The following is a 17,097-nucleotide window of genomic DNA, read 5'->3' as shown; positions in this document are numbered from 1 at the left end:
TGTAAAAGCTAGCAGAAAATACATCCTTAAAGAGTATCATAACAGATTATTTGATATTGGAATGGACAGCTTCAGTGAAAAGAAGAGACGAACATCAGCTGTGTATCAACTGCATGAGTACAAGTCATTTTCCATTCATCTACATGAATGAATTTTCTTTTGTGTCAAGAGCATAATGCATCTGGCATGCTGAGTTTTCCCATGAAGATATCTTTCATACTCATTATCCATACCATTTTATTTTGTTCTTATGTTGGCCCATTAAAATATGTTAGTTGTTAATATTGTTATTTTTTTGTTACTTGATTACACAGTGCAAGCCATAGATAGGCAAAGTTCTGGGAAAGATGTAAAAGAGTCTATCCAGTCACAGGCAATATCAGAAGTTCATGTTGCTTCCCCTTTCGCAAAGAAGGAGACACAGGCTTATAAAAAAGAAATTAAAACAGTGCAAGAACCATCGTACCAACTGGGTGTGCAGGTTTTGGAAACTCTATCAGAAAGTTTAACCATGAAAGCTACATCAGTGAAAGAAACAGAAACCTTCCATACAACAGTCCTTTCACAAACATCACAAAGCACAATGAAAGTATCCGCTGCTGCTGTTCAGGAAATGAGAGAGGCTTCCCCAAATATTCTCCTGAAACTCCGTGACCAAACTGTGAAATTTGGCGATACCGCACAGTTCATTTGTGCTTTAGAAAGCGAACACTTTTTAGAGGTTCTGTGGACCCATGAAGGTGAAAGGATAAAAGAGTCCAAACGAGTGAAGCTATCACAAAATGGAACTGTCCTATTACTCACAATTATAAATGTCCAACTGTTAGATCAAGGACTGTACAGATGCACTGTGTACAATGATCATGGAGAGACGACAACCGCTGCTGTACTAACAGTAGAAGGTGGATATTTGATTTTTAACATTATGACTTATCTCATTTCAACCTAATGATCTCTGCGAATAGCTCACTCACATTTCCTAACACTAGTATTTAATTTAGAAAGCTGTATTTTAAGTTTTTTTTCACATTTAGGACTCTATTCATAAATGTCTTTTGCAGCACCAGGCAGAGAGTTTTATAGCTTGCTTGAGAAGTGCATCATGGCTGTTCCCAGCAAGTTGCAGCCAAATGGAATTTCTACTCATCAATTTATCAATTTAAGCCACTGATATGCAGTGAGACATTGACTTGGTGGGAAGAGTCCACCTGGAACAAAACAAAAAACAGGACAGAAGGAACCAATTTAATTTTGCAACTTATGCAGATTTCTGAAGTTGGAATTTGAGAGATAAATTCCTTTTTAAATAAAGGAAAGGGGGGAACGTTAGATGAGCAAATTAACCCAGACTCTAGGCCATTTCAGTTTGCACATCTTGAGTGGCACAGAAGGTGCTACATATTTGCAAGGGTTAATATTTTAAGCAGTTTATTTGCATGTTTTCTGCAAACACCCTACATACAGGTCTATTTTTTACTCCTGAACATGTCTCTTCATTGCTATAAAGTCCTCACTTGTCTACTGGATTTAGGAGCCTCTCTTTCCCAAGACTATATTAATGACCTACACAGTCTTCCTCCACACCTGTTGGTTGTTTTTTACTTGTAGTATTCCTTTCCCCCTTTTCCATTACTCTGGTGCATTAAAATATCAGCAGTTTCTGCACATATAATAACATCTTTGGAGTATAGACATTGATTTCCTTGACTCCTGTAGACCCAGAATGGGCCTCTTGTTCCTTTGGCACTGCTCACCTTAGATAATGTGATAGCTGCTTTTATGAACTCAGATGACAAGGAGCAACAGCAGCATGAACATTAAGTCATTTGCCATGCACCATTTATCTGGCTCTTACACACCAGTTAAGTCCTTTCTTTCCTGTCAATCTACGTAAAGTGTTGTCTCTACATGATCTTCTGCAGTTACCTTCAACATTCAAAGGAAATACCTTTGATTTAAATTAGGGCTGTCAATCACAAGCAATTAATGCAAAAATAAATTAACTAGATTTAAAAAGTCACAATTAATCACAGTTTCAATTGCACTGTTAAATAATAGAATACCAATTTCAATTTATTATAAATATTTTTGATGTTTTTCTACATTTTCAAATATATTGATTTCAGTTACAACACCGAATACAAAGTGTACAGTGTTCACTTTATATTATTATTTTTATTACCAATATTTGTGAAAAAGAAACAAAATTAATAGTATTTTTCAATTCACCTCATACAAGTAGTGTAGTGCAATCTCTTTATCGTGAAAGTGCAACTTACAAATGTAGAATTATTTTTTTCATATAACTGCACTCAAAAACAAAACAATGTAAAACTCTAGAGTCTACAAGTCCACTCAGTCCTACTTCTTGTTCAGCCAATCACTAACTAACACAGTGAGTTTACATTTACGGGAGATAATGCTGCCCACTTCTTATTTACAATGTCACCTGAAAGTGAGAATAGGTGTTTTCATGGCAATGTTTATAGACGGTGTTGCAAGGTATTTGTGCCAGATATGCTAAACATTCATATGCCCTTTCATGCTTGATTTGTAGATTATCTTTTTACAGTGCAAATATTTGTAATCAAACATAATATAAAGTGAGCACTGTACTCTTTGTATTCTGTGTTGCAACTGAAATCAATATATTTGAAAATGTAGAAAAACATCCAAAATATTTACAATAAATTTAAATTGGTATTCTATTGTTTAGCAGTGCGATTAAAACTGTGATTAATCACAACTATTTTTTAATCTTGCGATTAATTGCGATTATTTGTATTAGTTTGACAGCCCTATTAAAATTAAAGATGTGCTTGCTTGTGTTAGTCATTACAGACCAAGTCGTAGTCCCTCTTAACTCAATGGTAAACATCCTACTGACTTAATTGGGACCTTCCTTTAGCCTAGCATGAATAGAGCCCTTAAATGTGTCATAACTCATATATTTCATAGTTTATTTTTAGTTTGAGCACTAACATGCTGAACATTTATTTTCCATACTAAACCCTTTATTTTTATTTCTCTAAGTATAAGGGTGTTTTAGTCCTGCCAACCATCTAATCTAATGCTTTTCCTAACTTTATTCTTACCTAGCTAAAGAAGCACACGCCAAAGCAGTAACAAAAATTACGCTTGACTCAGATACTAAAAGCACTAAAACAGTCAAAGAGTCTCAGATTCAAACAACCTCCGAAGTTAAGGAAGAGTCTTCAAAAGAAACATCAAGCATGTTAATCACTTCAGCTCAAAGATCACAAGGAACTGAAAAACAAAGGAACGGAGACTACTACCCTGATGTCGTGCCATGCGAAGAGATCATAGAAACTGGTGCCAAAGTACCAGTATTTCTTGAAACTCTGCTCCCAGAAACTATTGTAAAAGAAGGAGATGATGTGTCACTCTTTTGTGTAATAAAGGGTGTGCCTACTCCTTGTGTGATTTGGCTGTACAATCAGCTAATAGTTGAGGAGTCTGCATTATGTTCCTTAAAACACGATGGGCCACTGTGCAGTTTAAAATTACTGAAAGTTGTTCAGAATCAGAGGGGTATATACAAGTGCAGAATAGTTAACTCTGCAGGACAAGCCGAGTGCAGCACTCATCTGAGAGTGACAGGTTGGCAACTGCATGTTCTTTCCAAACATAAATTCCTCTTGCATACCATCATTGCATTCAAGTACATTCAGCCCATGGGAAACAGTAAAGAAAGAAAAATGTCACTTATCTGTGGATTGTTGAATGTTTGCCTCCTGGTCTTTAAGGCATGTTAAAGGCATGGTAAATTACAGGCAAAAATCATAAAAAGTTGTAGACAAGTATACAATACAAATACGTTTTGAAGCATCTGATCACTGTTTCGTCAAATTTATCAGGTGTTTGAGTTGTTTTGGCATGTACTCATGTATGTGTGTGTGGATTTTTTGTATCATTGCAACAGATATTCATAGTTTCAACTTCACAACCCATTAATTGATGCGTTAATTGATCACAATAATCTCTATTTTATTCTAGCTCCAGAAAAAGTTATTCAAGAGAAGATAGAAAAACAGATTGAAATGGAAGTGAAAGGTACAGTCACAAATGGATGTTACGCTGAAGCACTGATTTAGAATAAAAAAATTAGTAAATCGTTAGAAACTTTTATTTGCTTACATACAGCGTATGACAGGAAAAGTAAAATACACTTTGGAGCATATTTGAATATGCTGCATGTTTTGTTTTAATATGCTAAGGGTTACCCACATTATAAGATTAAGTTTTAAAATCAGTTTAAAACTTTACATTTATAATTATGCAGCTGTACTTTTAACTTCTACTTCATGCTATGCAGCTGTTTACTGCGTAAGCTTTTATTTGTTAAACTCTCTTGTTAGTGCATGGGATGGTTTAAATCAAAACGAAGGTATAAAAATCTTAATGACCTGATTTTTTAAACAAGTAAGCAACCTAACAATAATTCAAAGGATGGAGTATAATAGAAAATGAATGTTACTTAGGACATGTGAAAGCTACACATTCCCATTGTATCCTCGCACCTCATGTACATACATTAATTCGTCACTATACATTTCTTACACTGGCTTGCAGATAGCATATGTGGTCCATGTTGCTTGCTTTTTTTTGCATAACGTTGTGAAGTTAGTGGCTGTATTAGTTCGAATAAACGCCTTCTCATTTCATTTTTAGCTAATTACTTACAGCTACATTTTTATATATCTTTCAAAATATTTTTTCTCAATTGTTTGAACATTTTACCATAATCAAAGGGATCAGAAAGGGCGTTTATTCTACTGTCTGCAAGTCAGGTAAGATTTTTCTTCTTTGCCAACAAAAGACACAAAGCTTTTCGGGCAGCAAAACCATACACCCCTAGGAACATGTTATTTTGAAATTCATTTTTGCTTGTTCAAGAAGAAATGTCCACAGTTTGAAGAAAGAACAGACAACGAACGATTTTCGTGTCAGAATCTTTAAAACAGAGCAAGGCATTGCGTTTATTCGAACAAATATGGTGAGTGAATTTTTTTTCTGGATTTGTGATGAAATCTGTAGCATGCCCCCAATTTAATTTAATATCTTGCCATTTCATTTCTTTTCATTTTTCAAATGTATGAGAGAAGCAACAGAGTACGCTGTAATGTAATGTTGTTCTCTTACAGAACTGTTCTTCGCGGAAGAGCCTGGATGTCCTGAAAAGCGAAGCGAGATGCGAGACGCTTTCTCCGATTCTGAAGACCACTTAGACCATGGATTTGTGTCTGTGCAGAGATGTGCAAGTAGAACCTCGTCTATAAGTTCTTGGTCTGAGACTCTTAAACCTTCTTTCACCCAAAAGTTGAAGTTTAGATCTGTTTTAGAGGGGGATCCCGCAGTTTTCCAATGTAAACTCGTTGCCTGTCCAACCCCCGCAATTACATGGTTTCATAATAATAGGCCTATCCCTAAAGAGCTGCGTAGAATAATAAAGATGGAGAGTGATATGCATTTCCACAGCTCCAGCCTAGAGGTTAGAGATGTTCGGGAGAGGGATTCTGGGAGCTACAAAGTGTTTGCCATTAACAGTGAGGGTTCAGCTGAGTCAACCGCTTCGCTGCTAGTTGCACAGAGAGAGGAGCAAAATGCAAAATATTTAGATTTCCTGAGAAAGTCCAAACGAACCCATGAGAGTATTGAATGTCTGGTTCAGAAGAGGAAAGAAGGTAGGCTGAAGGTTTACCTGCGGTGCATTGGCTCTCCTTTCGATAAAAGGCAGGAGACTGAAAAGATGTTAAGAGACTTGCCCCCTGCAAAGGGGATGGTGCGAACCATAAGCTTTCCAAAACTCCCCGTGTTAAGGGGACAGGAGTTCGTGTACGATAAAGAACAGGTAGGTAGCAAACGCACCGCAAGGCACAAGGATCATGGAAGTGATGCTCTGCTTGATGAGGAAATAAAAATTAAGCTGCAACGACTGCGGGAGGCCAAAAGAACCATGCTGGAAAAGAAGAAACTGAGCTTGTCACAGACAGAGACCGAGACAGAGTCACGCCTTGAATCAGTGCGAACCAGAGACTTTAGAGATGGTAAAGACCGAGGGACCCCTCCAGTCCATTGGGCCATAGAGAGTGAGGCGATACGCTCTGACTTCCAGACAATAAAACCAATCCATACATGCACCTCTTCACCCAAAATGCCATGCGGTGAGGAGGGTGCCGCGCACCATCCTAAACCAGAGCCTGTTAAGATGCCGGAGGAATTTCACCTGCGAATGGAACGAATACTGGGGCTTTCCAAACCCTCCCAGAGTCCTCGGGACTTTCCTGGAGGAAGCATCGCGGCAGAAACATTCCAAACAAAATCACTAATAACACTGAAAGAACCAACGAGAGAGCAGTTTCGGAGAGACCCTCCATTAGAGCAACCAGAGCCAATTGCCAAAGCTACCTCCATCGACCATAGTTATGCACACAAGGAGCCACAGGACTCAAGGATAGATACCAAGCCAAAAGAACAGCTGGAGGAGTTCCAAGCAATGACAGCCAAGAAGAAAAGCCCGGAATCTATAATCTATGTGCTTCTCTGCGATGGATTAAGCGAAAGTACGAAATTGGAGAATGTGATGTCCGAGACAATCACAATAAACATCAATGAGCCTGTTGATACTTTTGAAAGCATCCAAACAGAAAAGGGTGAAGAAAATGCAATGTTAGTACTGGAAGACTCGGCAGAAATCAGAGAGTCTGCATTGGTAGAAGTCTGTGAAATAAAGGAAAAGCCTGCCAGGTCAGAGAGCCCCATTCTAAAACTTCTGGAACCTGCCCCCCCGTTTTTTGTTCATGAAATTGAATCTCAGGAAGCAAAGGAAGGAGAGACTTGCATATTTGGCTGTCATTTCCGTGGCCATCCGCAACCTATTGTCACTTGGTATAACAATGACAAACCCATATCACGTAACCAGGACTATGCCATTCACACGACAGAGAGCCGGTCTACCTTGACTTTCCGGTCTGTTCTCCCTCCGCATGAAGGATCCATCACCTGCGTGATATTTAATGAATACGGAACTGCCACAACATCAGGCATGCTCAAAGTGAAGATTAAAGGGAGGATTGAGGCTGAACCATTCACCACCGATGAAGTTGAACTATTAAAGGATTACACAGAAGAGGAAGAAGAACTTAGTTTTCTGTTTGACAAAATGAAAGAAAATCAACCAGCTTTCAGTAGTGAAAGTAAAGCCACCCTTTACGTTCCTCAGGGTAACCTGTCCATACCTTGTGTTTCTGACTCAGACCTGCTTTCATTTCCTGTGGAAATCAAAATAATTGCTCCTACTCCGACTCCAGAACAAGATGAAGAACTGAAGGAAATAGTTCATCCTGTTGAATTTGTACCTGAACCATCACCTCAGGACCAAGTTTCTCAGACAATAAAACATAAATTTAAATTTTCCTTTGATGTGGTAAATGAACCACCAAAAATTGTGAAAGAAACACAAAAATATATTAATTGTAGAGAAGGGGATTCTGTCGTACTGGAGTGCTCAATATCTGGTGAACCTCAACCGATTGTAACTTGGTTTCGAAATGGCAAAATATTAACTCCTACTGAGAAGTTTCAGTTTGTGGAGGAAGAGGATGGTAGTTACAGGTTACATATTGGTGAAGTTTCTGTGTCAGATGCTGGCACATACAAATGTGTTGCTGAGAACACAGCAGGAGTAATAGAAACTGTTTCCAATCTTACAGTAGAGTCTGGTGTGCAGAGCTTTTATAGTCATGTAGAACAAATTAGCGATGTTGAAGAAGAAACTGTTCTAGGTCGGAGTGTACAAATCCAGGAAGAGGTTGCAAAGGAACTTTTGCACAATCTTTATGAATCCTCAGTTGGATATACTGCTGGCAAGTTTAATGATGGAGAGTATTCCGCAAGTCAATATTTTCATAACCTCAGTACACTGAGGCAGGTAGAGCTCATGGAAAAGGAACAACATACATCCTCCAACGAAACAGAATCCGAACTCCCGAGATTTATGTGTGACGTTAGAAAGTCTATACTTACTGAGGATCAGGCAATAACTGAAACCCCAGGCTTCCAGCAGCAGATTGAAAAAGAAGAGACGGTAAATGTTAGTGAACAAGCAGAGTCGAAGATAGAAGAAGCCAAGACATTCGCTTTTGTTGGCGATTTAAGCCAGGTTTCACACCCTGAAGAACCATCAATATCTGAAAACCCAGATTTCCAGCTCTCGATTCTAAAAGAAGAGAAAATAAATGTGAGTGAACAAGTGAAGTCAAAGATAGAAGAAGCTAATGTACCTTCTTCTGTTGATGATTTAAGCCAGGTTCCACTACCTGAAGAACCGTTAATATCGGAAAGCCCAGATTTTCAGCACCAGACTGAGAAAGAAGAGATGATAAAAGTGAAAGAACAAGTAGAGTCAAAGATAGAAGCCAAAATATTTGCGTTTGTTGGGAATTTAATCCAGGTTCCACACACTGAGGATGAGCCAATAATTGAAAGCCCAGATTTCCAGCTCCCGAGTGAACTAGAAGAGAAAATAAACGTGGGCGAACAAGTGAAGTCAAAGATAAAAGAAGCTGAAGTACTCGCTTCTCTTGGAGATCTCAACCAGCTTCCACTCTCTGTAGAACTAAGAGATCACCCTGATAAAACAGACGAAATAAAAACGGAAATTACAACGACAGAGTTTACATCAAAGAACCAACTTCAAAAGATCATTGAAAGCCATACCGAGAAAGCTACATATAGTAATATAGAAATTCCTGCAAGTCAGGATACAGATGGTGAAGTAAAGAGTGTGAAGGGTAAAGATGCTGCTTGTGAGAAGAAGCAGTACTTGAAAAAAACAGTTCCCGAAGAATATAACTTTAGCAATGGTGTTACTGATCTACCCCATCTTGTTACCAGAAACACGCCAAGCAAATCTTTTAGTGACGGTAATGAAATGGAAGTCAAGGGCGCAGGGCATTTTTCAGAGAAATTAGAGCCCGAGCAAGAGAGTCCTGCTCATGAGCGAACTCTCGGTACACCACCTGTGGCACTTTCTTTCAGTGACAATTTAGATGCACCATTTACAAATGTAAATGATCAAATCCATGTCTTTGAGCAGGAGCTGAGTGCAAAGAGGAATGAATTTGAGGATCATAGTTTTTTCAGTCCTATATCCAAGATGGTACAAGAAGATAGAGATCTGTATGAAAAGGACATATGTGACACCAACTTAAATAGGACATTTCGAGATTCAACTACCATAGAAGAGAAAGATGCGCCCTATTCGCATGCGATAAGTGATGAATTCAAAGGTACCTCTGAATTAGAACAACTTGGTTTTTATGATCCAAATAAAGTAATTCAGCAAGAAGAACACATAGGGCAACAAGAAAGAACCATAGAAGGAAATGAACAAGATTACAGAAGCTTTGCATTTGACACACAGGAAAATGTCTTTCTTCATGATAAAAAATTATCTGACGTTGGAGAGACAGAACAGAAGGAAACCTATCACCAGGAACAAACATTAGGAAAAATAGAACCTGAAACATACAACATTTTATTTGATTTAAAACAAGCTCCTTCAGTTATAGAAAATGTAGATCAGAATTTTCAAGAACAAATTAGGAGGCAACAAGAAGAAACACATTTAAAAGGTCAAGACCCAGCCTCTGATCCTGATACAGCCAATATTGTATTTGATTTGAAACAAGTTTACTCCGCTATAGAAAATCTTGGTCAAGAACAAGAGAGGCTGCTGCAGAATGAAATATATTTCAAAGATCAACATTCTGCTTCTGAGCGAATGGAACCCGATACACACCACATGGAAGAAAATGTACAGAAAACCACATCACCTACAGGACAAGGAATTGATTCCTGTCAAGAGTTTTCCAAAGAGAGTGAAGCTATAAGCAAAAAAGATAATTCTCAAGAAGACACCTTATCTCTAGAAAAAGTAGAACCCCAAATCCAGGGATTAGCACTTAATCTAAAACAGCATGCAATGATTTTCTCAGAAGAATTCGTTTCCAAAGAGACTGGCAGCATATCACCGGAAGAAATGTGTTCCTTAAACCAAGTGTCATCTCCCGAGATCGTGGAAACAGAAACGGAAAGCTTCATAAACCATCTACAAATAAATGACGCACTTGTAGAAGAAATTTCTTTAAGTGAAGAACTTCGTCATAATTACAAGATGCAACTGGAGGGAGTTTACGTCCAAGAACGAACTCTCTCAACAGAAACTGGAGTGTCTGAAATGCAAATATTTAAAAGTGACCTAGCTGACATTCCTCTTTCTACTGAACAGGGATCGCCTGCAAAAGGAATTGATTACTCTGAGAAAAATGTTTGTGTGGAAGAATCATTTAAGGAACAAATTAAAGACTTGATATTGGAGCAGACTGAGCCTAGTCCTTCAGTAGAATCCAAAATGTCGGTAAGTCAATATTTTCAAAATTTAGTGCAAGAAACAGATGTTTCTGAGGGTGTGGAATCTCTAGAAACAATAGACCCCAAAGCAGATAACTTCATAACAGACTTGAAAAAAGCTGCAAAGGATAAAGAACCCACCGCATGTAAACTGGAGCAAGAACAAACACAAGTTCTTCAGGTAGAGCAAGCCACAATGAAAGAAATAAGCAGGTCTACTTTTAATGGAAGTAAAACTGAAACTGTGTGTTATACCAAAGGAATTCCCGAAGACCAACATGCTATTCAGCGCGAATCAGATACACAGGACAGAGACATTTCTTTTGCACAGTTCCTTCGTTCGTTAAGAAATGAAGAATCCATAGTCCAGGAAAGGCAATCAAGAGAAGAATTAATTGCCTCGGAGAAACAAGAGTGTAATTTAGAAGATCAGCTTGAAAATGAAATTTCATTTCAGACTAAAGACATTGTAAATGCTGCTGTGGGAAATCTGGATGAAAGGGTCCGATCACAAGATGTTTTGCAATGTCAAGAGCTGAACGCTGGTCAAGTTTCAGAACCTGAACCATGCGTGTCTCTCTCAACGTATTTACTCTCAGCCGGACAGCAGGAGATCCCAGATGTCAAAGATCCCATTTTCCAGGCCTTTGACCGGAAGGAATGTATCACTTCTCTGGAAGTCGAAGACGTCACTTTCAGCACCGTTTACGACTATTATAATCAGCAGCAGGAGCTGACCCGTCCACTCTCTCCTGAATCCGAAATGTCAATAGAAATTGCTAGCACAAGCGGGGATGAACTGACAGAATCTGAGCGATTCTATACACCACCATCGTCAGTTGAGAATTTCGAATCTCCCATGTCTTTTGAATCTTACCACACTCCAGCTGGCACGCCTGAACGGTACTCAACACCTTCCGAGGAACCATCCTTCAACAGAAAGTCCCCTTCAGATTTGGTAAGGGACGGCACGCCACAAGAGTGCTACACAACCCCCACCAGTGAATATCCTGAACCCAGAACATTACGTTCTTCTTTCCAAGAAAGGAGGTCGCCTTCCGAAGAGCAGCGCTCGGAGATGTTTGGCACACCTTGTGAAGCAGTGGAACCAAAGGGAAATGAAATGCCTCCAGCATTTATCAAACCCTTGCCCAAGAGGACGGTCTATGAAAACAGCCCATTGGGTTTTATTGCTGAAGTTATAGGCTTTCCTGTTCCTGATGTGAAATGGTATCGAAATAAGTCGTTGCTTGAACCAGATCAAAGAGTCAGAATAGAAAAGGAGGGTGATATATGTATTTTGGAAATCCATAATGTTCAGAAATCGGAAGAAGGAGAATATATATGCCATGCAGTAAACATCATAGGGGAAGCTAAAAGTATCACCCAAGTAGAAGTTTTGCCTCAAGATGGAAGGTCCTTGGCCTTACCTCCTCCAGTAACACATCAGCATGTTATAGAGTTTGACATGGAACAAAATAAAACTTCAAGGACACCTTCTCCTCAGGAAATACTTCTGGAAGTAGAGTTGGACGAAAATGAGGTTACGGAAATCGAGAAGCAGGTCAAAATAGTCACAATTCCTGAATTTACAACAGACAACAAAAGTATGATTGTTTTTCTTGATGTCCTCCCTTTTGCTCTGGTGAAGCAAACCACTGGTTTGACTGCAAAAGGAGATGAAGACGTGAAAATTGACTTTGAAGTCACTGAAATGCCCCCGCGCTTTACCACTCCCCTTTTTGATTTGGAAATTGTAGAAAATTCAGAGGCAGTGTTTGAATGTACAGTGACAGGTTCCCCTACTCCCCAAGTACAGTGGTTTAAAGAAAATACCTGCATTACCGCAGATGGCGGGAGCTACATTGTGACTGATGAGAAAGGAAATCATAGTCTTAAAATTCAGAATGTAGGTCATTCTGATAGTGGCACATATCGGTGCAAAGCAGCGAATAATGTAGGAGAAGCTATATGCAAAAGCTCTCTAGTTGTGCTAGATTCACAGAGAGCCCTTGCTAGCAGGAGTGGGGATGGAATGACTGATATAGTTTTAGGCAAGGCTATGGGTAGGCCACAGAAGTTTGATTTGCTTGTAGACAGTACTCTTCCAAATGGCAACCAGACCGAAATAGAGCTGGAGTTTGAATTTGAGCGCGACACTGATGATTCTCAGAAAGCTGTCAAGTTGGTAGCTGTCACAGAACAAGAGTGTGAAGAGGAAGGGGAGAAATGTGTCAATATTAATTTTGATGTATTCGCTGGGCCATCCAAAGAAGAGAAGATAGAATTTAAAGCGGAGAGCTCAGATAGTTGTTCCTTTGAATTCCAAGTCACAGAAGCCCCTCCAAAGTTTATCAAACATATTTTTGACTGCACTTCGTCAGTAGGTACCTCTGCGTGTTTCCAGTGCCTTGTAGTTGGCGCTCCAAACCCGAGTATCAGTTGGTACAAAGATGGAATACTGCTTGAAGGGAATAGGTACTGTATGGAGGAAAAGCAGATGGGATATCATAACCTAATTATTGGAAATTTAATCCAAAACGATGAAGGGGAATACAGATGTGTAGCTGCAAACAGGGCAGGAACTGCTGATACAAGCGCTGTGTTAAACATATGCTGAATTTCCAGGTTTGATTTCAAAATACATGTTTGGATTAAGCACACAATAGGTTTGCATTATCCCTAAATTCTGTTTGTAAACATGTAGCATTCACTTTAGGTGCTTCCTATATTTTAATGTTCATTGAGAAGTGAAATTCACAACTGGCAGGCACCCCTCAAGTCCCACATGCCCTATTTTAGGAACGTGAGAGAGTTAAGCGGTGCAGAAGGCTTTTGCAGGCATTCTGCACGGGAATGAATTTAATTCCTTGCACATTCTGCTAACGGTACCCTTTTTATCGTTGTTATTCACGTACGTAGAACTCCTTTGTCTGTTTCCTATACGTGTATATATACTTGTGTTATTTAAAAGTGCAATCATCTCTGTGTTAAAAGGGCCTAGCAACCATCTTGAAATATGAAATCCGCTGTGTTCTTGTAACTTAAGTGTATGGAGTACTAATTTAGAAATACGTTTCTGTTAGTCTTTAAGGTGCCACCAGACTCCTTGTTGAATTTAAACACAGTACACCTTTCAGTCAAATCCTGAAGTGCTTACAAATTTTTAGCCTTTCCACCTTTCCTAGACCTGAAGAAGAGATCTGTGTAGATGGAACGCTTGTTTCTTTCACCAACAGAAGTTTGTCCAGTAAAAGATATTACCTCACCCACCTTATCTCTATTTTATACAGTCCTTATTCCGGCAAAATGGCCATTGAAGACAATGGGCCTGATTCTGATCTTGATTGTAAACTAAGAATAACTTCACTGAAGTCGATGGGGTTACTCTGTTGCAAAAGCAATGCAAGTGAGATCAGAATCAAACCCAGTTGACGTTTTTCTGCAGTAAAGACTGAGTAGGGACTTCAGGATTTGTAATAAGCATGAATATAAATATATTGTGTACTGTACCTTTAGAGTTAGAGGCAAAGATGAGGCATTTAATAAATCGACAGAATGTAATTATAAAACGATAAGGATAAAAGCTCTCTTTCCCTGTACTCCTGTGCTGTGAATAAAAAAATACACAGCAGTAAGAAAGCAGTAGACTTTCACTGAACATTTTCATTTTAAGATTAGAACTAAGTCTCCAGGGATTCGTTTTTCTTCTGTCAGTCATCGTTCTACCAGCAACATATAATGTTAAATACTGAACTGACAGAAACAAAATGGATTCAGACTCTATATGAAGCTTTTTTTTCAGTATAAGCACAGCTATTGTCCTTTAGATTAATTGTTTTTATGCAATCAAATATTTTAGGGTATGAACTAAGAAAGATAAAAAATGAAATGGAAGAGTCAATTCAGGGTGAAGTGATCAATTCAGACCTAAGTTTATCTAGCTTACACAAAAATGTACGCACCGATCAAACAATTATTTTTAAATTTTAAAATATTTAATCATTCATTTGTAGAAAAAGAGGGGAAAACCTACAATGTATATGACTGCTTTCTGGTTACATAAACATATACACGTGAATTTAGATGAAATCCTAAATTCAGCAACTCTGGACTGTTGGTTTAAATATGAGTAATTATTATTTTGCTTCCACTTTACACAATGCTAAGGTTACTTATTAATTTTTATCAGTCGAATTTCAAAATGTTTTAAGAGGTATGATGATTTTAAATAATCCTTTTGTGTAGTCAATTGTTTTCACGCATGTTCTTATTTCTGTGTTTGACATGTATTCATATATGGGTTCTGTATGTCTCAAAATGTTGTTGTAGGCACCAGAGAAGCTATTCTGCATTAGTAGGGATTCATTCTGAACTCAGCATTCTCATAGAATCCTAAAGTACCCGAAAAAATTGAGTCCAGTGGTACTCGTCTTAAAAAGCCATAGCGATCATGGGAAAACTTAAAAAATCCATTTGTATTAAATCTCCATTGAATCAATCAGCAGTATTTGCTCTGCAAATATTATTGAAGACACGAGGATGTTTCAGTAGACACATCTCCTAATAGATGGTGATACTTCGACTGAAATCTTTCAATATTTTGGTGATGCCCTCAAAGATGGTAAAGAAAATCTGCAGAGTGACACACATGAGGATTTATTGAAGTGTTTATAAAATATTTCCATTTTGAAAGCTTGCCTGTTTGTGGCAGTGGTTCTGTGCGACTCTTCTCTCACAGAGAGACAAGGAAAATCATCCTTGGAAAGTTCTCCCATGAGCACTGCCATTAATGCAGATTTTAAATGGGGATAGCACAAAGGACTTGGATTTAAAGAAAAAAATCAATGGTTTTTTTGAGGTTTGGAAAATTTTGGTTAACTTTTTTTTTATTCCCCATTGCATCAATCACTGCGCTTCCTTATTCTGTTTAGACCATGAATAGAAGTGCCAAATACTTGAAGAGCGAGATTAGTTGTTCTCATGGTATTTCCTGTCCAACACTAAACAGGAAGTATTGGAAATCTCACAAGTCAAACTATTTTTGTGACGTTTCCAAACTCATTTTGTAGACTCAATTTGTTTAGATGGTGTCCATAAGGGAATCAGACCTTTTGGTGCTCAGCTGAACCTAATTTACAAACCTTTTGAGAGTCACGCATTACAAATTCGGAATATATTCAATACAATATCTGACATTATTATTGAAAAATTATATTGCCTGACTGCTGCAGAGTTTGGAAAGCCTTACTTACCATTACACAGTGCAGGTGCCAAATAGTGATGAGTTGGCACCTTCAGAAATGAAACCGAGTGGATGAAGTCCATTGCGGTGTCACTTTCCTTAGCTAAACTCTGCTAAATATTATGGAAGACAAATTATTTTAATACCACTGATGACCACAAAATAAATATTAGTACACATTAACGTACATATGTATTTAAGTAGCTAAGGTTGTTACAAGTGTCATTATCATTAAACCAGTTTATGTTGAAAATACTGGAGGATAAGAGAAATGAGAGTGTTTGTTCCAACATTGAGCTGGATAAGAATGGTTTTGTGTTGTGCCCATATTCATTCCCTGTACAGATGCATAGCATTTACTGATTTATTTGACAACAGAGGTCCCTAGAGGAATTTGCATGAAATGTATTGATTAAATAGGATGTTAAAGGCCTGATCCAAAGCCCATTGAAAGGAATGGGCTCCTTTGACTTTAATAAACTTTGTATAGGAACCTAAACAATTATCCTAGAGGTTAAATATGTGAATCTGGCATACGTTTTTGGTAGAAATTGGCTCAAATTGAAACCTTAGATCCAAACCATCCAAAATCTGGGAAAGTTCAAATCCAGATCTGAACTTTATAGCTCAGAGTCTCTCTCTACTTTTACTGCTTATACTTATATATAAGCAGTAAAATAAATAAATGAATAAATAAATAAAAAGTGTTATTTAAAATGTCAGTTTCGTGAACTGTATGACTTTGGCCAGGGACACTAAAATAAAAATATGATGTGCCAGGGTCTGACTTAAGTTACACTAACATAAATCCGGAGCTATTCTTGATTTCAGTACAGTTATTCAGGAATTACTGGTGTAACTATGATCAGTATTTGACCCTATATCTTTTAAAGGTACTGCTTAAGTAATAATTTAAGAAAAAGAGTAATTTCATTGTCAAGTGAAATGTCTTTTTTCATTCTTAAAGACAGGGTATTTTAAAAAGAGGGTAATTGATGTTTATTTGTAATCAATATTATATTTTAAATATTAATGTAGATGATATTTGTGAAATAAATATGTAAATATGTATATTTGTTGTTTCTAGTAATTTGTTATTTGTGTGTTGGTAAAGTAGTCGAAACACGGTTTTTATGACTTTACCATCCTGAAACACACAAAACTGCATGAATTCTACTGTATTCCTTTATGCAAAGCCAGGAGTGCTGGAACTAGGAGGGCTGAGGGTGTGGCAGCACCCTCTGTCTTGAAGTTTCCATCATATACAGGGTTTACTGTTTTGTTCAGTGGTTTTCAGCGCACACACACGCAAGACACACACACACACACACATACAAATTATGTGAACGCCACGGTGCAAAGCCTTCTCAGATATTTATAATGTAACTTTTCCTTTTTCCCAAAGGAATACACTTTGA

The 17,097-nt window shown here is 38.0% G+C and overlaps 3 protein-coding genes across 4 annotated transcripts in view; all 3 read left to right on the top strand.

Moving 5' to 3' along the window:
- The window catches only part of TTN (titin), a 307,719-nt gene that overhangs the window by 43,399 nt on the left and 247,223 nt on the right, over positions 1 to 17,097 (top strand). For both annotated transcript variants that reach the window (XM_065560805.1, XM_065560804.1), the window contains exon 45: positions 4,018 to 4,074. In XM_065560805.1, coding sequence (XP_065416877.1) covers positions 4,018 to 4,074 — 57 coding nt within the window. The remainder of the gene's footprint in view (positions 1 to 4,017; positions 4,075 to 17,097) is intronic.
- LOC122174729 (myosin light chain kinase, smooth muscle-like) lies at positions 124 to 3,914 on the top strand. The gene is made up of 2 exons (XM_042860677.2): positions 124 to 902; positions 3,100 to 3,914. Exons 1-2 carry the CDS (start codon positions 269 to 271, stop codon positions 3,774 to 3,776), a joined length of 1,311 nt encoding a protein of 436 aa, XP_042716611.2. The 5' UTR covers positions 124 to 268; the 3' UTR covers positions 3,777 to 3,914.
- On the top strand, positions 4,921 to 16,748 carry LOC101932983 (titin-like). Its single transcript, XM_005300474.4, has 2 exons — positions 4,921 to 5,017; positions 5,166 to 16,748. Exon 2 carries the CDS (start codon positions 5,213 to 5,215, stop codon positions 13,052 to 13,054), a length of 7,842 nt encoding a protein of 2,613 aa, XP_005300531.2. The 5' UTR covers positions 4,921 to 5,017; positions 5,166 to 5,212; the 3' UTR covers positions 13,055 to 16,748.

The sequence above is a fragment of the Chrysemys picta genome, chromosome 11 (assembly GCF_011386835.1).
Source record: "Chrysemys picta bellii isolate R12L10 chromosome 11, ASM1138683v2, whole genome shotgun sequence".
NCBI classification, from domain to species: Eukaryota; Metazoa; Chordata; order Testudines; family Emydidae; genus Chrysemys; species Chrysemys picta.
The sequence above is the reverse complement of the archived record's forward strand: the minus strand, read 5'-3'. Positions and strand labels throughout refer to the sequence as shown.

Bases quoted from the DNA above. Each gene is read 5' to 3' on its own strand.
- LOC122174729 (XM_042860677.2), top strand. From the start codon at position 269: ATGTTAGTTGTTAATATTGTTATTTTTTTGTTACTTGATTACACAGTG. The intron at 903-3,099 runs GTGGATATTTGA...ATTCTTACCTAG, and splicing joins TGCTGTACTAACAGTAGAAG to CTAAAGAAGCACACGCCAAA.
- LOC101932983 (XM_005300474.4), top strand. From the start codon at position 5,213: ATGCGAGACGCTTTCTCCGATTCTGAAGACCACTTAGACCATGGATTT.